This window comes from Fundulus heteroclitus, chromosome 6, assembly GCF_011125445.2.
Source record: "Fundulus heteroclitus isolate FHET01 chromosome 6, MU-UCD_Fhet_4.1, whole genome shotgun sequence".
In the NCBI taxonomy this organism is placed as follows: domain Eukaryota; kingdom Metazoa; phylum Chordata; class Actinopteri; order Cyprinodontiformes; family Fundulidae; genus Fundulus; species Fundulus heteroclitus.
The window spans coordinates 11,724,292-11,745,731 of NC_046366.1; the positions used below are offsets into that span (position 1 = coordinate 11,724,292).

Genomic DNA, 21,440 nt, shown 5'->3' on the forward strand with positions numbered 1-21,440 from the left:
TGAGAATAAATGTTTGCTTAAATTTTTTTTTTCATTGTGTCCAAAAGAATTTGTGAACTGGATGTGTTTTCCTGTGAAATGGGTAGCATTAGTAAAAATGTAATGATCAGAATTTTGTGGCCGATTTCCAGATTCTTTTTTTTTTTTAATTTTGTTTAAAGTTTTGACCCGCCGATACTAATTCTGGTGGCATTTTTCAAAATTGTCAACAACAGGTTAGAATTAGTCTTAATTAGCTCTTTGCACATCTTTAGCAGAGGTGCTAATAAGTACGGGGGCCACTGTGTCTCCTGTTGTGCAAAACTATTTGATAAAGCAGGCTCTAAGAACATTAAACTGCAAAAAGAAGAATGACTTTTTGTTTTTACATAATGAGGTAACTTGGTGATCTCACAGCAATCTGTTTTTAATGAATTTATCAAACTTTGCTAAATATAGCAAGTCTTGTCAAAGAAGGAGTGACCCAAATTCTACTCTTATTGCTGAGAATAAATGTTTGCTTACATTTTTCTTTCATTGTGTCCAAAAGAATTTGTGAACTGGATGTGTTTTCCTGTGATATGGATAGTGTGCAAACATTTGGATCTACAACGATTTACAGATCTCTTCCTACAAAACATCTGACTGCTTTATTTGCTTCATTAAAAGTCTTGCCCACAACATATTATGTTAACTACCATCCAACAGTAACTTTGACTTGATAATTTTGTCTATCGTGACAAAAAGTTTATACACCCCTTGCTAAATTTGAATGATTCTCATTTTTTAAGATAATCTTCCCAAAGAACAGCGCGAGCTAGCTTCATTTTAATATTAAATTTTTCTTGGAGCTATTCGAGTCCCTGAGTCCCTCCTGGAAAAAAAATTAATATGCTCTAATTTATCAGCCCCACAAGCTCCAGCACGTTGGTGCTGCTGAAATTAGAAATTTGAGAAACCACATTATTGGAACATAAAAATAGTAAAAACGCAGTGTGCTGCATGAATCACTACCATCCTCTGAGGATTTCACGGGAAATTGTAAACCTAAAACTACCATTAAGTTATGTAAAAACATTTTTTTTTTTTTTTTTGTTATGGTGGAATTTTAAGAGTAACACATCCAGCAAGCCTAGCTGCTGTTAACAATGAAAGGGAATCGGATCTGAATAAGGCTTTCTGTTTTTAGGTTGTGACGGGCAAGAATATGATAAAGGATGTATATACCCTGGACTAAAACCAGTACAAACGTTTTGATTAACTTAAATTATTCTTCTAATTAAAAATTTTTTATCTGCTGGTGTTGTGATCCGCAGCTTTACCGAAGCCTCCTGGCACGCCCATCGTCACAGAGACCACAGCCACCAGCGTCACCATCACATGGGACTCGGGCAATCCCGACCCAGTCTCCTACTACATCATCCAGTACCGGGCCAAAGGGCCAGAGAGCAAATACGAGACGGTGGACAGCATCACCACCACGCGCTACAGCATTGGCGGACTCTACCCCAACACTGAGTATGAAATACGGGTGTCCGCCTTCAACAGCATCGGCCAGGGGCCACCGTCTGCACGTGTGGAGGCTCGCACTGGAGAGCAAGCCCCAGCCAGCCCTCCACGGAACGTGCAGGCCCACGTTATCTCCGAGAACACCGTGATGGTGCGCTGGGAGGAACCAGAGGAGCCCAATGGACAGGTGGGTCGGAAATTAAGCACTGCAAAAACGGAACTAAAATTAAGTAAATTATTCTTGAAATTAGTGCATTTTTTTCTTGATTTGAGCAGGTAAATAAGATTATTTGCCAATGGAATAAGAGTTTTGCACTTAAAGTAGGAACAATTCATTTCCATCATCTTATTTCAAGTGCAGAATATCTAAATATCTTATTTTAGGGGTTGAACTACTAATCCCATTGGCAAATGGTCTTATTTACCTGCTCAAATCAATGAAAAATAGACTCATTTCTAGAAAATTTTACTTACTTTTAGTTCCCTTTTTGCAGTGAGGTACCTCTTTCTGATCGTTGAAACTTTTCAGCACTACGTTGTAGTTTCTTATTATTTGTTTAGAAGTTTACTCTATTATGAGCTGGAATTGACTAAAAGGTTGTCTTTCATCTTTTGCCCTTCCACGGGTGTTAGAGTCACCCTTAAAACAAAATACACCATACACGATACAAATATTTAAACACAATCTCAAAATGACAATAAAATAACACCAGTTCCTATTAGCGCCATAGTTAGAATAAGGTATATCTTCCTTTTATCCTTTGTCAGGTATAAATCTCAAAATGTAGAGACTAAATCCGACACTTACAAATTGTTTTTCATTTGAATAAGACATTAAAGTTTAGAATCAATTCCAAGATATAAGAATTAAGAAACAATTTGTGCTCAAAAATATCTAACTGCACTCAGCCACTGTAACTTCAAAAGAAACATGCTGTTACATAAACCCAGGATGCTGTTAGCTCATTAGCACCCTGGGTCTTACTAGTATAATGCATATAAATTACTGTGCCATCTGCATACAATTACCGACGGAAGATAAAGCCTAAACAACGGTGTAAGGATAAACACCTGTTGACACCTTCAAAGCAGATGATTCACAATTTTGAATGTGTTTTATTCTCTTGATAATGTTTTGGCGCATTCAGAAAGGTAAATGGACCTTAATGAAATAAGGTTAGAGTCCTGCACCAAACCCACAAGAAATCCATAGAAAAGTATTCATTTTGCATCCTCTATAGCTGTTTTGTTGGTAGCTGCATTGTAAAGTAATACACAACCAAGTGAACTTTTTTTATAAGGCGTTTTAATCCAGCGTCCAGGTTCATGCACTCTCTAAAGACCGTGTCTTGGCAGAGATGTCGGTCCCGCAAGTCTCTCGCTACTTTCCTAGCTCTCTAAAAAAAGAAAGGGTAATTGGAATGTCCACTCTAAGTTGAGAGCGCTCCCTCTTGAGGCCTATTTCCTTTTTCAAGCCCACCTAACTGAACAGCGAGTTCATAGAAGCACAAGACTGAATTGAGTGCATATGGGGATTATGGATATTAAAGAGTAAGAGCAGGGGAGGTGGGAGAGCCGAAGGTTTAGGGAGTTGGCGGGGCAGAGGGATTACATAAACTCTGACCTACCTACTGTGTTTCCAAAAGTCCCAAACGGGTAGAGGTGGAGTGATTACATCTTAAAGGTCAGAATCAGCTCATTGGCTTTGTCAGCTTTACCCTTCATTGTGGCAGATGTATAAAATCTCTCAGTTAAAACTACATCGAGCACGCAATAAAGCAGCATATCTCCTGGACTCAACGGTCTGAAGTAAACCAGATGATGGCCACAGTTATTGTAAAGTCTAGCCGTGTTAAAACATGGTATTATGGATTATCATTGTTGAGTGACTGAGGGATTAGACCAAATAAAAATAATCTGTCCCCGATAACCTAAAAATCTGATTCCAAAGCAGAGGTCTCTGCTTTAGCTGTTACAAGGTTGCCTCTCTCTCACACTTTCTCTTTAACCCTCTCTCTCTCTCTCTTTAACCCCTTGCTCCCTTCCAGGTGAAAGGCTATCGTGTGTACTACACCATGGACCCATCCCGAGCCATTAACGAGTGGCAGATCCACAACGTGCAAGACAGCATAATCACCACCATCCAGAACCTCGCGACCTCAGAGACGTACACCATCCAGGTCCTTGCCTTCACGTCTGTAGGCGACGGGCCTTTTTCTGACCCTGTCCATGTGAAAGTTTTGCGTGGAGGTAAGCGCATTTGGGTAAAAACCCCCCAGATAATCATGCCTAGGTCTTTGTGAAACAGAATGTGTCAGATGATTGATTGACTGATGCCAGCAGACACAGGCAACAACTACATTGGCTTTGTTAGTAAAAATGTAATGATTCTTTTTTCTTATTTTGTTTAAAGTTTTGACCCGCCGATAATGATTCTGGTGCCATTTTTCAGAAAATTTCAACAATAGGTTAAATGAGTCTTAATTAGCTCTTTACACATCTTTAGCAGATGTGCTAATAAGTACGGGGGCCACTGTGTCTCCTGTTGTGCAAAACTATTTGAGAAAGCAGGCTCTAAGAACATTAAACTGCAAGAAGAAGAATGACATTTTGTTTTTACATAATGAGGTAACCTGGTGATCTCACAGCAAGCAAGAGACTGTGTCTGACTGGCTGTGTTGTCCGGTCCTCTGCAGTTCCAGGTCAACCGGGCAAGTTTAAAGTGGGGAAGGTGACAGACACCAGCATTGAGCTGACCTGGGAACCTGCATACACCAAGGAGAAAATAGTCAATTACGAGCTGCTCTACAAGCCCGTCAAGTTTGGCAGCTTGGTAAGCCTATTTGCTCCCTTTTTGTTCAGTGGATTTTATGCCATTTTGTAGGGGTAAAATGGTGAAATGAGAAGGGGAAAATGTAAGAGTTAGACCTGCCGTTCAGCTTCCTTTTTCTGTTCTCCACTCGCAGGAGAAGTTGACCTTTGGGCCGAGGAACTCTTACACCGTCGAGGGCCTGAAAGCCAACACGGAGTACTCCTTCTCCCTGGCCGCCATCTCCAACAAAGGCATCGGAGCGTTCACCAACGAAGTGGTGCAGCGGACGTCCCAAGCCAGTATGTCCTTGTTTCACCAATGTTACACAAATACGATCGCAGAATAACGCTGCGCCGAGCGCGTCCTGCGCATTTTTTAATTGTGTCATATTTACTTGCTTGGCAAATGTTACCAGCCTCTCAAATCACACACTCTCACACGCTGCCGTTTCCTCAGCTGCTGACCCGATAAAACCTGGAAACCATCTCAGAATCTCTCCATGTGTCTCCATTCTCATCCCATCTGTCCATCCCTCCCTTCTCACATCCATCCGCACACCTTTAACTGTGCCTATCTTCCGCTGAAAGGCCTCTCTTCCCCCACACAGTCTTACAGCATGACAGACGGAGTGCTGAATAACGTTTCGTTCTTTTTTTTTTTTTTTTTTTTCCTTGGCTATCTCTTCACTTTCCTCTGCTCCGGCAGAGTACAGTATAATGCATTTTGAAAGGCTGAAACTTTCTTCCACTTACTGGCTTGCCACCAGTGGTGTGGTGTGTTAAAGGACGATCGCCTGGCCTGTTATGATGACAGGTAAGTGCCACCCAGACTGGATTTTACAACACGCCATACTTTGGATTCTCTCCCCTGTCTCTTTTTCTCTCGTTTTTCTACACAAAGATAGCCGATAAGGCTCAAAAGGGACCCGCCGTGTTGCTCTGAGATACAAAATCAAATCTGCCCTCAAGAGGACGAAAAGATAACAGAAAATGAAACAAGGGAAAGAATTCATAAAGTAGTCGCAGCATTGATAAAAGTCCTCTAGGTGGTAAAATCTCTAATGTGGTAAGTTTTTCCTATTGCAAGTATTTACAATAACTCAGCAGAACGGCGACTGTTCGTTCGCCGACCGACATGTAAGACCAGAGTGGTCTGTCTTTAGGTCTCGAGCCCGATAGGTATGGTTGGGGGGGGGAGGGGGGGTAGAGTGGGGAGCATATCTTGGATAAAGGGAAAAGAAGGTGCTTGATAAGCAGACTGTTTCTTGCAGTAGAATTCATTTCCCAGGGAGGTTAGGTGTGCTTTGTTATCGCCAAGCTTTGGTGCACATCTAGATTGTCCCCCGAGGCCAGCAGAACAGTGGCTGTACGGCTGAGTGAATAGATACTTGAACCTGTCAGCTGTGACTATTATACACACACGCACACATATATACTCAGACACACACACACACACACACAGACACACACATACACGTGGAGCTGAGCCACACACCGCCGGAGATCAAGCAAGACCGGACACCTCGGCCCTGCTTTAGCCTTTGCGTACGTGTTAAGGTGAGTGATATGTATTGTAGTGGCGTGAAGGTGTGGGAGTGCCTCATGTTTTTTCTTTTTATATTCAGTCCTGACTTTAGTGCCTTACTTTTTTATCCTGACTTATAAACCCATTTTGACACCGTGTAATATTGTTTTAGCTTGTTTTATCTCCTTGCTGCAAAGCTTAAGACCTTCCTCTTGTCAGAACAGGAACACACTCTTTTATCCCAAGGACTCAAGGATTATGCTGCCATGGAGGCTGCAGCTGGAAAATTTGTATATATATATATATATATATATATATATATATATATATATATATATATATATATATATATATATATATATATATGCTCCTGTGTGGATAGCTGTATGTCCCTCCATCAGGACAAGAGATGCTATTTATTTTCTGTTTTCTTTGGGTATTTTTTTCCTGAACCTGCATCCCTCCATGCCACCAGCTGCAGCCAGATGATGAAATAATTATTGGCTATCGGATGTTCAATCTCCTTCCATATAATTAAGTTGTCCACTTAGGGTCAATACTCTTGTCTCGGGTTTATTTCATTATACTGTTGCTTCCCATTTTTATTTCCAAGCCTGCCTTGCAAAGTATTCATACCCTCTAAAAAGTATTCATTTTTAGCCTTTATGTATTTCATGAGGATTTATGTGATGCTAGTACACAGTTGCGAAGTGGAAGGAACATGATTCACGTTTTCTTAAAGATTTTTTTATTTATAACAATTTTGAAAACGTGTTGCGGGAATTAGTATGCACCTCCTTTTACTCTGATACCCCTAAATTAAATCCAGGGCAACACATTTCCTGCTTAGTTTCCACATGTAATTTGGTCTCTGTGTAAATCCAGCTGTTCTTTGAAGAACTCAAAGCTCTGTTGGAGAACATTAGTTAACAAACAGCATCATGAAGACCAAGGATCACAGCAGACAGGACAGGGGTAAAGTAGTCATGATGTTTAAAGCATGGTTAGGTTCTAAAACTATATATCAAGCTTTGAACATCTCTTAGATCGCTGTTCAGTCCATCGTCTAGAAATGACAGGAGTATGGCACAACTTCAAACCTACCAATATGTGGCATGGCAGCTCTGATGGAGCTGCTGAGATCCGCTGCTCAGGTGGGAGAATCTGTTGACAGCTTTCAGTCATTCACAAATCCGGCCTTTATGGAACAGTAGCAAGAATAGAGGAAGCCATAAGAGGTTTGCTGCAAGAGATGGGGTAAACATGTGGAATTTGGTCAGATAAAACCAAACAATACATGCAAAGCAGCATGTGTGATGAAAATTACCCTGAACACAACCAGGGTCCGAAATTAACACTTGGCAGACGCCAAATGCAAGTAAATTTTCCATTCGGCGAATACATTTCAGAAGGCTAGCTGTCACATGGCGAGTAAATGGTTGTAACAAATGAATTGTGTTTTTCAGTCATCATTTAGGTGGATGATTCTTTATGTTCCTCTGCTGTCAGCTCATATAACAACAAATGCGCACGTACACAAACACTCTCACACGTGACGCAATAACGACAGGAACTTCGCCATGTCCGCTTGCTAACAACTAGCGTTTAGCTCAGGCTAATTACATAGCGGGATCATGTGGAGATATTTAGCAGGAGTCAGTCGGATTTACTTTGGCCGGTAAAAAATACGCTTGGCCGGTTGATTTTTACGTGTACCGGCCAACTTGACCGGTGAATCAGGACGTTCATTTCAGACACTGAACACTTCCCTGCAGACAGGAAAGTTGGTCAGAGTTGATCAGTGAGAAGATGGATAAAAAAAGTAAAAGGCAATATTGGCAGAAAACCTTTTACAGGCTGAGAGTGACTTGGGACAGAGCAAGGTTGACCGTCCAGCAGGACAACTACCTCGAACATACAGCCAGAGCTATGATAGGATGGTTTAGATCAAAGCGTGCTGATGGGTTGGAGTGGCCCAAACAAAGTACAAACCTTAATTCAACTGATAATCTATTCATGCAAGGCTGGTAGCGGCTTGGCTCAAAAAACTTGAAAGCTGTAATGCAGCAGAAGGCGGTTCCACACTAAGACTAAAGGGGGATGAGATACATGCCAAGGATTTTGTTGAAAAAATTTATAAATTTGTAAACTGTGTATATTTTCCTTCCAGTGTGTAATTGGGCACAACTTTGTGTTGGTTAATCACATTCAGTAAATCCCAGGAAATACATTAAAGTGTGTGGTTGTAAACTACCAGAAGGGGTATGGATACTTTTTCAAGGCCAGTGTTAGTTTTTTGTTTCTGTTCAGTTTTCTTTCATTTCTCATTGTTTCCTTTTTTTATCCTTACTATCCATCCTTTTGCTTATGATTTTTCCCCTCTCTTACTTTTGCCTTGGGTACTTTTTTCTCCTAAACTCTTTGCCAATTTGCTCCCTTACCTCTATCCATCCAAGAGCCCTCAGCTGCACCAGAAGGTGTGTCCTGTGAGAGCGTCAGCTCCACCTCCCTGAGAGTGAGCTGGCGGCCGCCTCAGTTGGAGGCCCGCAATGGCGTGTTGGCAAGTTATGAGCTCAAATACCAAAAGGTTTCTGGGACAGGAGAAGAAGGCGGAGAAGGAGAAAGTGTGGGCTCTGAGGTGGAGGAGTCCCCCGTCTCAGCCCACCAGAAACAGATCGTGTTGGAGGGGCTGGAGAAGTGGAGCTGGTACAATATCACACTTGCAGCCGCCACAGCAGAGGGGACGGGACCCAGCAGCCCGGCTGTGCTGTGCAGAACAGATGAGGACGGTAAGAGCGTGTGCCGCTGATCAGACTTAAATGCTATTGATTCCTGAGCTGGTTATTTACCGTTTGGGCCGGTCCATGTTTTTAATCACCTCTGCATCCGCGTGTGTTCTGTGGGTCAGTTCCCGGCGCCTCCCCTCGTCAGGTGGACGTTCAGCCGCTAAACTCCTCAGCTCTCCGGGTAACGTGGCGCTCTGTGTTGCCCCGGTTACGGCAGGGCCAGATCCGAGGGTACCAGGTGCACTTCAACCGCGTGGAGAGCGGGGAATCACGCACCCTGCCCCGGATCAAAGACCTTCTGTTGGACGAATCCCAGGTGAAATCACTGTTTCAAAGATAAAACGACGCTCGTCTCTAATATCTGTAAACATTTTCCTTTTTCTCATCTAATCTTTTGACTCACTCCTCCTCTCATCTGTCTCGGCTGCCTACGGGGGCGTGTTTCTCCTGTGTGACAAGATGGAGGAGGATGATTCGACTCAGTATGTGAGTGCAGACTGCCGGCCGTTTTTCCCACAAGGAAATAATAAATGAGCTTACAAGCAATCCATACAGCAGAATGAATATGGTACTTTAAAATCCAATTCTCATCTAGTTGGACCACAGTGGGTTTGATCAAAACCTCTATTATCTAACTTTACCTTTGGTTGTTGTTTGTTTGTTTTGAAACTGTCTCGGAAAATAGTACATCTTTGTCTATAGATAAATAATAATATTATATAGCAAAAAATACACATTAGACCAACTCCGAGTCATACTCAAAATGAAAGATAAAGTATAAACAGGTCATCCTGTGCATACTTATAATTATGCATATTTCTCTGTTGGATGTCCTTTTGTAACAATAACATAAAAATGTGTATTAAAGGCACTATACCTGATTCTGCACAATTTTGAACCGTCAGTGAGGAGAACAGTTTGGTTTGAACAGTAAGCCCCGCCCCCAACTGTGTTTTTCCCGAATCAAAAACCCTCCTCCTCTCCCTTCTGGTCGCTCTTTCAATGCACAAGACTAAACACAACTCCCAAGCTCATGCAGCATCCTCCAGAGGAAACAAGGCTTCATCGAGGGACTTTTCTTCATTTTCTTTGACATAAATTGCTCCGTCTCGGGTAAAAGATATCGTCTTATAAGAAGGGTCAACACTCATCGGCGCGCCATGCTGTTCTGTTTACATACCCCGTCGTGCACGGCGCTGGAGATGCTGCTGCTTAGCAACGGCTCCTCACCTCATTGTGGCATTGGGAGAGACAAATCGCCCCACATTGTCCCCCTTTCGCTGCTTATTCCCCCCCCCCCCCCCAAAATGGACTTGCTCAATCAATTAGTTTACTGTTATTATCAAATTACATCTTTTAACTCATAATACACTACATATAAAGTATTATTCTTAACCAGACAAATAATTGCCCTCATAGAGAGACAAAATACAAAATATTTTAGAGTTGTTCAAGCATGTCCATTATGTTAGAATATTCTTCTTTTGTGATTATATTTGCATCGGAATAAATTAGGATCTAATAGAAACAAATACAATACTGTATACTGAAATTAGTTTTCTTTTGTTTTATGCACATTCATTACACAGTGATATAGGCTATTGTGCTTTATTTGTGGTAATATGTGGGATTGTGGCTTGCAAGCAAATGCAAAAACTCCAAAATGCTCAAAAAATTTCAATATCTAAAAAACATTAAAAAAAATGTTACATGTCATGGTGAAGACTGCTAACTCAGACGCTGTCAATGACAACATTGAGATGCATTGGTGTTGAGTCGCTGACAGCTCCTATAGTGGCATTAAGCCACAAACAGAGATTGCTAAGCAATCTTGATGTTTACAGAGTGCCGTATCCAAGCCTATGAATTGAAAGTTGAGTGAAAGGAAAAAGTGTGCCAACAAAAACGATGATGCACAACTAAAAGGAACAACCTCAGAGTTGAGAGGGTCCTTTCCAATCAAGTTTTTAGCCATATTCTAATCTATTGAGATGTATGTGCTTGCATAAAGACACAATATTTTGCATTGCTCTGTACCTTTTGTGATGAGTGAGGAATACAGTATTCTGTGGGATTTCTAGGAGAGGACCGCTAGGTAATGATGTTTTTTCCACCTACAGGAGCTGGTTTTAGGAGGTTTGAAAGCAGAGACGTTGTACTCTGTTTCCGTGGCTGCATACACCACTAAAGGGGATGGAGCGCACAGCAAAGCTAAGCTGGTGCAGACCACAGGGATTGGTGAGCATATGTCAACTATATAGCGCTCTGGATTTAGTAACACATTCAGGAATTGATCTCTCCGCAAGCTGTGCCGTAAATAAACAGCAGATCAATGCTAATTTCCTCTACAAGATTTACATGATACATTGGTTTTAGAGTACATGTTACAACTGATTTTCTGCTGCCCGCTCTCTCGTCTGCAGTGCCTGGCTCCCCGTCCCTCTGGGTGCGTCCAGGATCCGGCTCGTCTGTGGTGGTGAGGTGGGCTCCTCCGCTCGAGTGCTCCGAGACAGATTCCGATGGCAGGGGCACCCCAGTGGAGATCCAGGGCTACCGCCTACAGTTCGGACTGAAGAACACGTCTTTGAACGGCACTGTGGATTTCCCGCCTCGCGAAAGAAACTTCACTGTCAGAAACCTCTCCCCGGGGTCCTCCTACCTCTTTGTCCTCTCTGCGAAGAGCAAAGCGGGCTACGGGAATGCGGCACAGGAGGAAATAGCCGTTCCCATGTGCCCACCCTCGGAATACCCCAAAATAATCGATTTTGTCAACGCTAGCTGCTGCTCCCTCCATTTCTCCTGGCTGCCCCCCGCCCCAGACGAGTGCAGCGGCGTTGTCACAGAGTACACTATAGCTTACAGAAAGGCTGCTGACTCGGGCTCCGCGGCCCCAACGGGCCCCTCCGCCCCCCCACCGGGACCCTCCGCTCCCCCTTGGCTCATCACGCTTCCAGCAAGTGAGTCCAGCTACACCATCTTGGGCCTGAATCACAGCGCGGCCTACGAGGTCCAGCTCAGAGCCCACAACCAGGCAGGGCCGGGCCCTTTCAGCCCCGCTCTGCTCTACCTCACCCTGGCCTTTGAAACAGGTAGGGCTGGCCGTAGGCCTGGGGAAACACTTTTCAGCTCCTAAGCACTGGTTAAACTTCACTTCTCCCCCTCATCGTGGAGTCCACCTCGAGACACTAGACTAAAGCGAAGTCTGGGCCAGTTTCTGCTGGTCCACCCTTTCACCAGCGCACCTCCGAGAGAAGGAGAACTGCAAATCCCAGAGAGACACAAACGCTCCCACCCCTTAATCTCCTCCACTCACTCACTTGTACCTTCATCACCTACCCTTCACCACCAGGGGAAGCAGGCTCATAGTTAATGGATGTTTGCTTCAGAAGCACGGCTTATCACAAACCCTCAGGTAAAAGGCAATACTGGGCCCTGGATGTACAGTACCTACAAGAGGAGGTGAGTGTTTAGTCTCGTTTGAAGTGAAAAGTGGCTCCTTGTGCTGTATCCGCAGGTAAGCCGTTTCTTATCTGATAGACCTTCACTGCCACCTTCTCCGAAGCCTTGCTGACATGCTGAATTCTGAGCAGATCCAAACACGAACTTCCACTCTGACAAGTGTGGCATGTCACATTACTGCAGCCGATCTGTCCGTTACTTACTTTTTCATGTCATCCACTCTCCTCATCACCTGCCCATCCTCCTAACCATCATGTACTCCTCTCCGAGTAACATGTCAGACTCTTTTTCCACCTCAGCAGGAGTGCACCGGGAACGCCGAAGATCCTTGGATTTTCACGCGTTGACAAATGATAAATAACCATTGTTTTTGTTTGTCTTTGTTTTGTTTTTTCTCTCTCTGCTTGCATCCTAGATGTGCCGAGAAATTTTTCCGTCAACCTGGCCACTAAGACCAGCGTTCTTCTCACCTGGGACTTTCCAGAGACCAGCAACCCCTATCGCTTCATTGTATGTCCTAACCTGACATGTCAGAAGGCGCCGATGCGCTGCACGGCACAACACACTGGCTCAGATAATCGGAGAGGGCTTACGCTATTAAACATGAATGCTGGTCATTCACCTATTTGCCATTTCATACCTTCGTAGTTTTGATCGTTTCATATCTGATTGGATACAAAATGGAGCCATCAGTCAGGGAACATTTTGTACCATAAAACAATTTTGCCCACCAGGGAAATATTTTTGCACTTGCTTTGACAACCAACAACAAACCCAGTCTACCGTAAGGAAATGTGTTTTCTACTCAGATAAAATGATATCTGCCGATAGGAGCTTAGTAGGAGTTACTTTAGTTTTATTCAGGGATCGTATTTAGTCCTCGGGCCAAAATTGGGATCAGAACCAAAATAAATAGAATTAGGTCGCCATATGGAGTAAAATGCAATTATACGTTTGATTTGACCAATTTATGACTATTTGTCTCCACCATTTATTAAAAATACTTCACCATAAACCAGAAAGAAGAGACAATTCTAACCACATTTTTAGGTTTATGTACATGGGAATGAAATGGTTTTATTTACAGGTACAAAACATAAGTAGGATGAATTAAACAGCAACACTTGGGTACAAAATGGGGGAATAATTAATAACAGGTTGCATTGCATTTATCTTCCAACTAATTGATAAAGCCCAGTGAATCTGCTATTAGGTAGTATTACCTAACTAAAAATGTTCCAAGTACCACTCTAAAGACATTTTATGACAGTAGTATTGCATGAGGTAATCTTATTAAAAACCCAAATAGGTAAAGTAAGCATAGAGGATCCCCAACAGGCAGAACACCAAGAGAAATAAACAGAGGTTTCTAGACACTAGCAAAACCTGCTGCTTTTTCGATTAAAAAGGGGAACGGTAAATGGAACGCAACCCGCTTTCTGCTTCAGTTTCTGAGGTGGGAATTTCAAAATATTCTCCACTGCTCATCCGTTTAGAGGAGTATCTGAAGGAAACATCAATGGGCTTGAACTACTAATTTGAATTTTACATTTCAGCCAACTTACCTAATTTTTACATTGTTGATACCAAATCCTCTGAGTACCACTAAAGGCAGCCCAAGTCATCAGTTTAGTTTTAAGACCATGGATTTAACCTCGTGCTTCATTAATGGGACGCTTGGATGAAAATCAATATTTGCTTTATGTGACCTGCGTATTAGCAGCTTTCGCCAGCCAAATAACTTTTACTATTAACTGCTAAGGATTTTGGTATGGTTTTTAACAAAATAAATGTCTGCAGCGGCTTTTAGGAAGCAGTTTTGTCAGTGATGGATGAAGCCAGTTAGATGTTTCCTCCTACTTTATGACGTTACACAACACAAGCTGGCCTTCAGCAATAGCCCCATGGTAACAAAATGCAACAAAAGAATTTCAAATAGAAAAGGAAGGATTTCTAAAGTTACTCAATGGTTGAATGAAATACAGAGACAACAGAAAACCGATTTAGTAACGGAGCACTATGCTTATACTGGCCTGGTCATATCAATACAACTCTGGCCACTGTAATTGGTGCGTTTGTTAACGATGTGCACAAAAGCACTCAGATAAATGGCGGTTATGGAGACCTGGATCTCCAAGATGCCAGTTTGTGCTCTGTTTACTCAGTGTTCTTTTCTGTAAGATAAGCTCAGGTCCTCTACCAGCTCGTTTCTCACCGTTCATATCATGCATTCCTGAATGATTAAGAAAAAGGAAAAGTGTGAATTAAAAAAATGTAAAAAAAAAAAAAAAAAAAAAAATGTCCTTACTGAATAAATGTAATCAAAGTAAGGATCATCTTTCTCAAATTCTTTGTATGATGTTATGCTAGTACAATAAATCCAAATTTAATTTTCATGGCTTTTAATACATACAGTGAATATTGAGGCTGTTGTATTGTCACGTTACACTTACATTTAACCTGTCCAAACGTCCAGGTGGAGTATAATCGTCAGAAGATGGAGGTGGACGCGCGGCTGAAAAAGGCGGTCATCCCAAACCTGCAGCCCGACACCAGCTACGACTTCAAAATCACTGCTCCCGAGGGCAACATGGGAGGCCTTCGCCACCGCATCACAGCCAAGACATCCCCACCGATCACCATCCGCCGCCCTGAGATCGACCAGAGCCGCCGTGAAACCGAAGCCACTGTCACCATAATCCTGCCGTTGCTGGAAACGCGCACTCCTGTCAAGTACGTTGTTTGGAGTTGACCTCATCAAGCCGAGTCGCTTCTGCTCAGTACAAATGCACTCTATAACAGAGGGAAACATGATGAGAGCATTTTGTAATTGTGAAGGTGGTTCCTGGGGTAGAATAACGTTTTTTTTTTTCCTCCCTTGTTTCAACAGGAACATATACGTTGTTGTGGTTCCGCTGCGGAGAGCTCGTGGCGTCATCAGACACCTGAAGAAGCCAGATGAAATGGACCTGGAGGAGGTGAGACGCACAACGACAACAGCAGCACCCACTGAGCCAAAAACAGACACGATCCCTTCTCCAAGAACTCCCGGGGCTACATTCACCCGTTTTAATATCAGCGTGTTTTTTCTGCATATTTGTCCTCTGTGTAGCTTTTAAAAGACATCAGTCAAAGGCAGAGGGATTCTCGACAGCAGAAGCAGGTGGACCTGAGGCAGGCTTACATCACAGCCCGGTTCACACCTGAAACCCTACCAGCCTTCTTCTCATTGGGGGACCAGCTGGACTACGGAGGCTTCGAGAACCGAGCTCTAGAGCCGGGCCAGGAGTACGTCTTTTTCATCCTGGCTGAGCTGAACTCCACGACAGGGGTAAAAACGCCGCTCTGTTGCATTTCTGTGCTTTCCAGGCCTCCCCACCTTCTCTCGCTCCTTCTCCCCTGCTGTCACTATGTGTCGAGATCAGTACGGCCGCATTGCTGAAACAATATAATTCCTGTCGGGGGAAAGTGTGGTAGGCAAATGCAATAACCGTCTCACACTTCCATCACCACTGCTAATAAAGAGGGAGTTTACTTACTGAGAGAATGGAGGAGATATTTCATCTGTGCTCTGCTGGCTTGTTAGTGCATTTCAGTGGGAAAAGACATACATATGTAATATGAATTATAATAAAATTTAGAATTGAACAAAAGCCCAAAGGATATTTTTCAGGAGCTCTTCAGAGCTAATACAAATGCAGCAGTTCAGACCTCGGGAAGAGTAGGCCGGTCCTTCATGTTGTCACATCCCCATTTTAAATTAGCTGCGTCTGTTCAGTCTCATGCAATCCTTTGCAACAGTTCTGTAATAATACAAAGCCTCAAAATTAGTTCATCTCTTTTTGCAAAAAACGTAATTTTTTAACACTGAAAAAAAATAAAAATCCGACCTTTGATTAAGTACATTTGTTCATGGGGGGACACAGTAACACCTGTTTTTAACAATATCAACGCTGCCGCAATTATTGCCTCGCACAACAAACTCGCACGAAAACATTTAACTGACACATTTATGCTCTATCTTCTTTTTAACTGTCTATTTTTTTTTATTTGGGAACTTTTAAGATTTTATTAATGATTTTTTCTTTTCTGTGTCATAGTTACAGTGTAACATTGATTTCTATTTCATCTAACCACTGCTCAAAGAAGGAAAGACACGGGAACATGGCTTCAGGTCAGAACAAGGCTACAGGAATATAGCAACTGGCCTAAAACTGCCCATGTCCAAGGCCAGAGTCACATTTAAGATGTTTAAAACAAATAAATCTGTGACAAACAAGGCTTGACAAAGCAGGGGAAGGGTCCAAGTTTATCTTGCTGCCACTGTTGTGTGGGAGGCCTGCCAGAGGAAAAAACCTCTCCTGTCCTTTGAACACAATCATAAACCTGTGGAGTTTCCTACTGGGACCTAAAGTGTAACTATGTGCTTTGGCCGCATGAGACTAAGCTCAATCTTTTTGATGACAAAGTGTAACAAAAGTTCCCCCATCCTTATTGTTGGTATGGTAAAGAATATGTGTCCCTGATTCCCTTCTAAAAGCCCTGAAGAGCATGCGACGCCACTAACTTTAATACCAGAATGTTTTAAATAAAGCTGTGGTAACCTTTGGCAGAAGAAATAAACAACAAATTAAAACAAATCTACCGTTTTTCCTGACCATCCTGACCAGTCCCCAGTTCTAAACCTTTGGAACAAGCTAAAGAGAAGAGCTCACAAGAGAGAAGGCAGGAATCTGGAGCATGGATGTCTACCTGTATGCTCCATCCTTGTGAAATGTTATAGGAGAAGACTAAGTGTCATCCCAGTGAGAAAAAGGGAGGGGAAAAAAAAGATTCTAAAGACATTTAACACGTTTCTCCAGTTGAGATTGTTTTCATGAGACGCAGTTTGCTGAAGCAGTAGGCTATTTAGACTGTTTTTAATTCACTTGTTAATTAGGCTGGCAATCCCAGTTAATTGAATATGGGCCAAAATGAAGCAAAAAGTTCCCCTACCTCATTATTAGGGCGCCTCAATTTCAATGCCATCAAAGTTAGCTACTGGTGTTTCAGCTGATTTCTCTGCATGATGGACGGAGCCTCAAAAGCCGGTAAAGTCTCTGCTCCACTGTGAACGCAACTGCAAAGGGCAAAAAAGAAACAACAACAAAAAAAACAAATTCAATAAACCAACAAAATAATGTGCATAGATCGGAATTTTACTGGGAAGGCAGCTGTCAGCTATGTTACTATCATATATTTAAACAACTGAAAAATGCTTTAATAGCCCCACTTTGGCTTGGGAATGGTAACATGCATTTATATTCAGCCCCCTTTCCTTTAATTTCCATAAACAATACATGGAAGCTATATATGGGACATATCAAGCTGTGGACAAAGTGGCCCTGGCCAGATTAGAACAAAATAGTGCTTTTTGGTCAAATGCCAAAAAGTAACCACACACACACCTTTTATGCATGGAGAAAATGTAGCATTTTCATCAAGGAAGATGATGCCAGTCAGAGTGGCTAGGAAGATGGATGGATAGATGTCCTCTGAGTCTGCAAAAGGCTTCATATTCGAGCTTAACAGTAACGCTGAACATGTGTTAGAAAGGCCCAGTCAAAACCCAGAGAGGACTATAACCGAATATCTGTGGCAAGACCAAAAAAGTGATTTCCACGGATGCTCTCAATCTGATTTGGCTTGGCGCCAGGCTATTTAACAAAGAAGATTTTGGAAAATTATCGGTGTGGCTTACAGCTGTAACTAAAAAAGTAGAAAGAAAATCAAAACAAGAAAAAGAGGACGAAAATAAAGTAAGGGTCGTTGGACAAAGTTTATTAGCAGGGGCATCGATAAGAACAGCACAAGAAGTCTTGTAAAAAATTAAAATAATTTTTTATATACACACACACACACAGCTCTCTCTCTCTCTCTCTCTCTCTCTCTCTCTCTCTCTCTCTCTATATATATATATATATATATATATATATATATCATATAGATATATATAATATATACATATATATATATAATATATATATATATATATATATATATATATATATATATATATATATATATATATATAAACATATAAATGTACTCCCATTAAAGGTTGGATTTTACTTAAAAAGAATCATTACAAGATTATGTGACTGTAATAAACAGTGGGTTTCTATTACGATTATGGAAATATTACTTCTGACTTTTTTTCCTGTTGTAATTGTTTCTAGATTTTATATTTTGATCATAAGGGAATCTAAACAAAACAGTATTTTCCTGACAATGTTCCTGTGATTTTCCCGTGCAGAGGATGTACGTGGCCAGCCCTTACACAGACAAGGTGATCGCCCCGGATTCAGACCCCCAGCCCCTTGATGCCGGTGACGGTCTGATCTGGGTGGTCGGACCCGTCCTGGCCGTGGTCTTCATCATCTGCATCGTTATTGCTATCCTCCTTTACAAAAAGTGAGTGGCAGGAACTTCATAAAAGACAAATGTCAAGTTTTCCACCACAGTGATGACTCAGAGTGTTGGTCGCACCAAGTAAATGCCAAAGCAGCTTTGATTCTCCTAGAGGATGAGACTGGCTTTAGTCTCTGCTTTTCTGTTATGGAGCATGAAACTTGTCTGAATGCGCTCGCTGCCTCCCAGTCCGTTCCCATTCAATAATTTTTCACACCTACATCAAGACAGATTCTTGATGTCTTGACACTCAAGACAGAGAGTGTGCTCGGCATGTGTTTCATGGTAAATGGTAAATGGCTTGTACTTGTATACCGCTTTAACTAGTCTTGACGACCTCCAAAGCGCTTCACATTACAGTTCAGTCATTCACCCATTCACGCACACATTCACACCCTGACGGTGGTGAGCTATGTTAGTAGCTACAGCTGCCCTGGGGCAGACTGACAGAGGCGAGGCTGCCATGCACCAGCGCCACCCTCTGACCACCGCCAGTGGTCCTACATGGGTGCTCATCAGCTGGTGGCCCGCGGGCAAAATCTGGCCCACCAGAGCTTTCCTTCGGCCCCCCAAAATATTTCTGAATTTGGGAATTGCATAGTGAATACCATAGCACAGTGAAGAGGAAAAAGTGTATGGATGGATGGATGGATGGATGGATGGATGGATGGATGGATGGATGGATGGATGGATGGATGGATGGATGGATGGATGGATGGATGGATGGATGGATGGATGGATGGATGGATGGATGGATGGATGGATGGATGGATGGATGGATGGATGGATTATTTTGTTTATTTTATTTTACGAAAGCATTTGGGCCTCACAGTGTCTACTGAGAGAAATTCTGGCCCTGCAGTTGAGAACACTGTTTTACATGAAACAACGCCACCAGGGATTTATACAGTGCATTTCAACAGCTTTCATATCCCTTGAACTTTTTAACATTTTGTTACAGTACAGCCACAAACTTCAACGTTTTATTGGGCTTTTCTGTGATGGACCAACACAACGTGGTGCATTGTTGAAGCAAAAGTGCACATTATACAATTTTTTGCCTCATAATGTGTTTGTATTCTGCCCTCCCGAGTCAACACTTTGTAGAGCAACCTTTTGCTGCAATGATAACTTCAAACCTCTTGAGGTATGTCTCTAACGGACCTTTTTGCCCATTTGTCATTCCAAAATAGCTCAACCTCAGTCAAACTGAAAATGGAGCATTTATGAACAACAATTCTCGAGTCTGACCTATGGTTCTCTGTTGGGTTGTAGCATCTAGACATTGGACCTCCGCTTCAGTCTCAAGTTATTTGCAGCCTCTATTAGGTTGTCGCCCAGCACTGCCCTGTGTGCTTAGCTCCATCCATCTTCACAGCTCTGAGCAGCTTCCCTGTCTCTCTCTACTAAAGAAAAGCATAACCTCTGCATGAGGCAATCATCCCCATGTGTCACCATGGTGATGGCGTGTTCAGGGTCATGTGAAATATTGTTTTTCAACATATACAGTGTTTTTATTTATTTATTTTTTTTTTTTTTTTTTGCTGTCCTTCTCGCCATTGTTCATCAAAGGCCAGATTTGTGGAGCGCATGATAAATATTTGGCCTATAAAAAGATTCTCCCACCCGAGCTGCAGCTGAGTGGATCTCTGCAGCCCCTCCAGAGTTACCATAGGCTAATTGTTGCCGTGTGGTTAATAGTTTTCTATGACACACCTCCGAGGAATGCACAGAACATCTGTGCCTATAATGAGATTAAATTACCCTCAGCTGGACAGCCCAGCATGTTTCACTGGATTTTCTTCAGAGGTATCATAACAGTCTGAATCCAAATTCACGCCACCATTTCCAGATTTCTACTTGTAAAAAATGACACGTTGCTCTGTGCTGGTCTGTCTCATAAAATAAAAATAAAAAAATACATTAAAGCGTGTGATAAAAACAGGACCAAGTGTGAGACTAATACTTGCAATGCACTGTACATTCCCTTGCACTAGACTCCGTCTGCTGCAGCTCTTGTTGATATTCCGACCAGCAGAGGAGTTTACAGCTCTGCCTCTCTCATCCAAACGTCCAAAATCCATCAAATTTGTTCCAGTCTAGAAGTCTGTTCAGCCCTCAGACAGCCGTCAAAGCCTCAGCCCCGCCGTGCGCCTGTGATGGGTGCTGCATGTCATCAGGCTTTTGAATACTAATGCAACAATATCGATTTATCTTTCTAACAATCTCTCCGTTTCCTTCCTTTTTTTTGCCTCTAATTGTTCCGACCCTCGCTCTTGTTTCACGGGAAGCAGCAAACCTGACAGGTAAGATTAAACCAATGTCGGACTCTTTGTTCTCTTTTTTTTTTTTTTTTTTTAACCCACGGCAATTACATGCTATCAGGCGCTGTACAGACAATTTGCAGAAATCCGTACAACACAGCGTGTGCTGTTGCACTTTTTATTTGATTCAAGCGGAGATGCTAATGATGCATCAGTGCTGAGTCAGGCTGGTAGGGTTTAATAACTGTTTGTTGTTTTTTTTGTTGTTGTTTGCGCCCCCCTTCCCCCCTTGGTGTCTAACCAGCAAGCGCAAAGACTCTGAACCAGGAACCAAGAGCCTTTTAAGCAACGCGGAGATGATGGCCCATCACCCCACGGACCCTGTGGAGATGAGACGCATCAATTTCCAGACTCCCGGTATGAAGCCTGCACCCACACTTGATAAAGTCTACTTCTAAGGGCTCATTTAGTTTAATTCAGACATAAAATATTCATGCAGCTAATTTTATCCACTGTAAAAATATGCCAACCAGACCTAAGAAGGAATGAAAAAAAAAAAAAAGTTGTCCCCCACTGGAGCAGCTCATACCTGGCAGCTTCAAGATCAAAAATGGCCACTGCCCAGGTAGTATAGTCAGTGATTACTCATGTCTGAGT

At 42.5% G+C, this 21,440-nt stretch overlaps 1 protein-coding gene across 8 annotated transcripts in view; it reads left to right on the top strand.

Annotated features, from left to right (window-relative positions):
• LOC105934197 (receptor-type tyrosine-protein phosphatase S) overlaps positions 1–21,440 on the top strand; it is a 122,897-nt gene that overhangs the window by 85,322 nt on the left and 16,135 nt on the right. For 5 of the 8 annotated variants that reach the window (XM_036138040.1, XM_036138042.1, XM_036138043.1 and 2 more), the window contains 16 exons: positions 1,296–1,675; positions 3,537–3,738; positions 4,185–4,321; positions 4,455–4,599; positions 8,281–8,613; positions 8,733–8,926; positions 9,070–9,096; positions 10,731–10,848; positions 11,034–11,699; positions 12,485–12,579; positions 14,546–14,802; positions 14,960–15,047; positions 15,182–15,400; positions 18,365–18,522; positions 20,814–20,825; positions 21,088–21,200. In XM_036138040.1, coding sequence (XP_035993933.1) covers positions 1,296–1,675; positions 3,537–3,738; positions 4,185–4,321; positions 4,455–4,599; positions 8,281–8,613; positions 8,733–8,926; positions 9,070–9,096; positions 10,731–10,848; positions 11,034–11,699; positions 12,485–12,579; positions 14,546–14,802; positions 14,960–15,047; positions 15,182–15,400; positions 18,365–18,522; positions 20,814–20,825; positions 21,088–21,200 — 3,144 coding nt within the window. The remainder of the gene's footprint in view (positions 1–1,295; positions 1,676–3,536; positions 3,739–4,184; positions 4,322–4,454; positions 4,600–8,280; positions 8,614–8,732; positions 8,927–9,069; positions 9,097–10,730; positions 10,849–11,033; positions 11,700–12,484; positions 12,580–14,545; positions 14,803–14,959; positions 15,048–15,181; positions 15,401–18,364; positions 18,523–20,813; positions 20,826–21,087; positions 21,201–21,440) is intronic. The other 3 variants (XM_036138045.1, XM_036138046.1, XM_036138047.1) reach the window with 1 other exon arrangement.